Source organism: Triticum dicoccoides, chromosome 5A (genome assembly GCF_002162155.2).
Source record: "Triticum dicoccoides isolate Atlit2015 ecotype Zavitan chromosome 5A, WEW_v2.0, whole genome shotgun sequence".
Taxonomy (NCBI): Eukaryota; Viridiplantae; Streptophyta; class Magnoliopsida; order Poales; family Poaceae; genus Triticum; species Triticum dicoccoides.
This window is the reverse complement of record NC_041388.1, coordinates 571,252,845-571,255,883: the sequence shown is the minus strand read 5'-3', so window position 1 is coordinate 571,255,883 and position 3,039 is coordinate 571,252,845. Positions and strand designations below refer to the sequence as shown.

General features: G+C 44.0%; 1 protein-coding gene across 1 annotated transcript; it reads right to left on the bottom strand.

Annotated features, from left to right (window-relative positions):
- Positions 1-475: 475 nt before the first annotated feature.
- LOC119302925 lies at positions 476-2,824 on the bottom strand. Its single transcript, XM_037579979.1, has 2 exons — positions 2,531-2,824; positions 476-905 (listed from the first exon to the last, which is right to left on the bottom strand). The coding sequence occupies exons 1-2, from the start codon at positions 2,705-2,707 to the stop codon at positions 831-833; spliced, it is 252 nt and encodes an 83-aa protein (XP_037435876.1). The 5' UTR covers positions 2,708-2,824; the 3' UTR covers positions 476-830.
- Positions 2,825-3,039: the final 215 nt, after the last annotated feature.

The following is a 3,039-nucleotide window of genomic DNA, read 5'->3' as shown; positions in this document are numbered from 1 at the left end:
CCACCCTCGGTTTATGATCCCTTCATTCATGTTTGTTTCGGGAGCGGAGTCGCCTACCCTTCAAAACACACATACTCTGTCAAGTATCAACAAAGTCGTACTAAAGCAGGGACCGCTTGCTAGCGAATTTGAAAATAAGACAAGGCTCCCAAAAAACCTTGCAACATTTTCTTGTTTTCGTTTTAACACACATTTTTGCTTCACACTTTCTTCAACACACACACATATGCCTCAAGCACTGTCTGTGCCTGTTGCACAAAAAAAGGGGCCCAAATAACGCTATCTTTCTTTTCAAATGTACAGTAAGTGCGCGTCATTTTGTATCAAAAGAAAACACCAACCAGGCACGAGTCCTGCAGATCACAAGTAAAAGCAAATGACAGAAGGCACAACAAAAAGCAGAAGTGAAACTTTTCAAAGGATGGCAAGGATACGTTACAGGCTGACATCACATGACAGGAGGTACATTTTCATCTCCAAAGAACACAACCAGCGGATATTTGAGATGAACCCAAAGCATCATAACTTCAGGAATACAAGAAAACCAGTACTAACATCCACATGCAGTGGGAAACCAAAAAGGAGAACAGACGATGTCTATAACCATAGGATTTGATCCTAAAGTAGATCCATACAGGCGCTCATGCATCACGAGTTTATTTGAATCGCAAACAAACAGGCACTCCTTGTATGTGATACTAAGAAGTCACAAGAGTTACATAACGCTATCGTAGCGTACTTCTTCCAGCTTCGATCGCTGCGGACCGGTTATGACAAAAGAAGGCACAAAGGTAAAAGAATGACTTTCTCCATGAAAGTCGGCACATCCTTCAGTACTCCTTCTTGCCAAAGTTCTTGCACCAAAGCTGGGATGGGATTGGCCGGACTGGGTGATGCGGGCGTTGCTGCACAAGAGTATATCACATTCGTCAGCGCTAACACAAAAAACAGAAAACTAAATTGGGTCAGTATATACCATAACCTAGTCCTATGGAAATTGTCATGGAGACATGTCTTCCAAATGAAGATTGAGATAGGGGAAAACCAATCAGAAGAAAAAACAGAAGGAGAAAAGGTACTAACTACAGTACTTCCTCTGATCCAAATTAATCAAGGCAGCCTCTATACAATGTAAAATAGACATTGTATAGAGGCTGCGTCAATTAATTCAGATAGTAGGGAGTACCATTTTTTGATATAAGATATGAGAAAAAAAGATTGTGTTCATATGCACTTGTATTGCTAGAAATAAAGATGCTTTTTTGCCAGTTAATTTTGTTCTGAACATAGATAAAATATTTCATTAGTCTACCATAGCATTCAGCTGGTCAGAACCACATCTAGCAGGAAAATCAGATATTTAACACATACACCAGGAAAACCAGATATTTAGTTGGTATGCATTTTGTACTGCTATAAATTACATCAAAGCTCATATGCAATATTGATATAACAAGCTGCTTATGCTTTCCCCAAATTTCGTTTTGAAACATCAAATAAAATGTTTCATTGGTCTACCATGGCAGGCAGCTGCCCACCAACACATCTACCAGTCTATGCAAAGAACGTTTTGACAAAGAAAAGTTTAACAACCAGGTTTGTGGCCAACTCTAACATGGAGCATCAGGACTATCTCATAACTACATATACTCTGCAATTAGTACTACTAGATTGTATCTTGTGCACGATCCACAATTTATTTAGCAAAAAGCTGATGCCCATGTGAAGCCTGTAAAAGATCTGATTCTATTATGCAGGTACACCTATATGGAATAGGTCTCACTAGTAGCAGAACCAGTACCGGACTACCGGGGGGACAAAACACTGTGTGGTGAATGCCCAAAGTATACAATAAAAAGTGAAGAACATGAGATTAAATCTAAACCATTTTTTAGTATTGCTGGAAACAATGCATTGATACAAGACTCACGTAAAGGAAACATTGCTCTGTTCTTGCTGAGTACCCATACAAATGCTACGTGCAGGTGCAGTTATGTCATTTACTTGTTTTATACAAGTAACATGGACAGTATTGGTTGGAAGTTTGTCTAGCAAGCGAGAAAGACCAGCAATCATGCTCTGTGTACAAAGTTCCATACATTTGCATCACATTATAGAGTTCAACACAATAGAACCTAAACAAGCACGGCTGCTGCAGACAGAAGAGCAAGATTTGTATTCCATCCGAGAATTCAGAAGAATGCATTTTGTAGCCCACACTGAATCCCCTACCAAGGATCAAACCACGCGCACTCAGAGCATCCATTTCTGCAGCTAAATGCAGTAGATCAGAACCACCTAGTATTTGGATACCACTTCCACATTTCGACCTGTCCCTGCCAGCGCTACCCAACGACGAGAAATCTCTACCAACCAACCATGGCTGACACTTCCGCCAAAAATTTCCCCGCAGGCGCAGATCTCGTCCCCCGGTCATAGGTCGGCAGCCCAGGACCATGGGGCGACGGCTTGGGGCTAGGGGGTGGATCGGGCAGCGGCACGTGGGAGGGGAGGGCAGGGGGAGACGCACCTCGAGCTCGGCGGATTTCATGGCGATGGGGATGCAGACAAGGAAGATGCCGACCATGGCGATGGCGGTGTTGCGGCGCCAGTGGACGGGCCGGCAGTAGGGCCCGCCGGTCATGCTCCACACCTTCTGCCGGAAGTCGCCGCCGCTAGGGCCGTGGCCGCCATGGTCGCCGCCCATCTCCGCCGCCGGTGCGATTGCGAGTGCTCCTTGGATTGGACGGATTCAACCAGATCGGGGGTCGGGTGCGGTCTGGGCCTGGCCGGGCCGCGCTGCTGCTGCTGCGAAGAGAGTGTGGGGTGGGCGGTTTTGCATCGACGACCCTGCTACCCGTGCTAATTACTGCATCCCTTCATACAAGTCGTTTTTTCTTCATATGGAGTGCAATTTAACATTACTTCCCTGGTAACTTTGTCTTTTGAAGTTGCAAAAGAGAATTAAGATTGTTGGTTAAAATAATCAAGGTTGTAAAATGAGATGCTAATATTTTCTCTAATTTTGTCTACAAATAT

Bases quoted from the DNA above. Each gene is read 5' to 3' on its own strand.
- LOC119302925 (XM_037579979.1), bottom strand. From the start codon at position 2,707: ATGGGCGGCGACCATGGCGGCCACGGCCCTAGCGGCGGCGACTTCCGG. The intron at 906-2,530 runs GTGCGTCTCCCC...ACTCTTGTGCAG, and splicing joins TGAAATCCGCCGAGCTCGAG to CAACGCCCGCATCACCCAGT.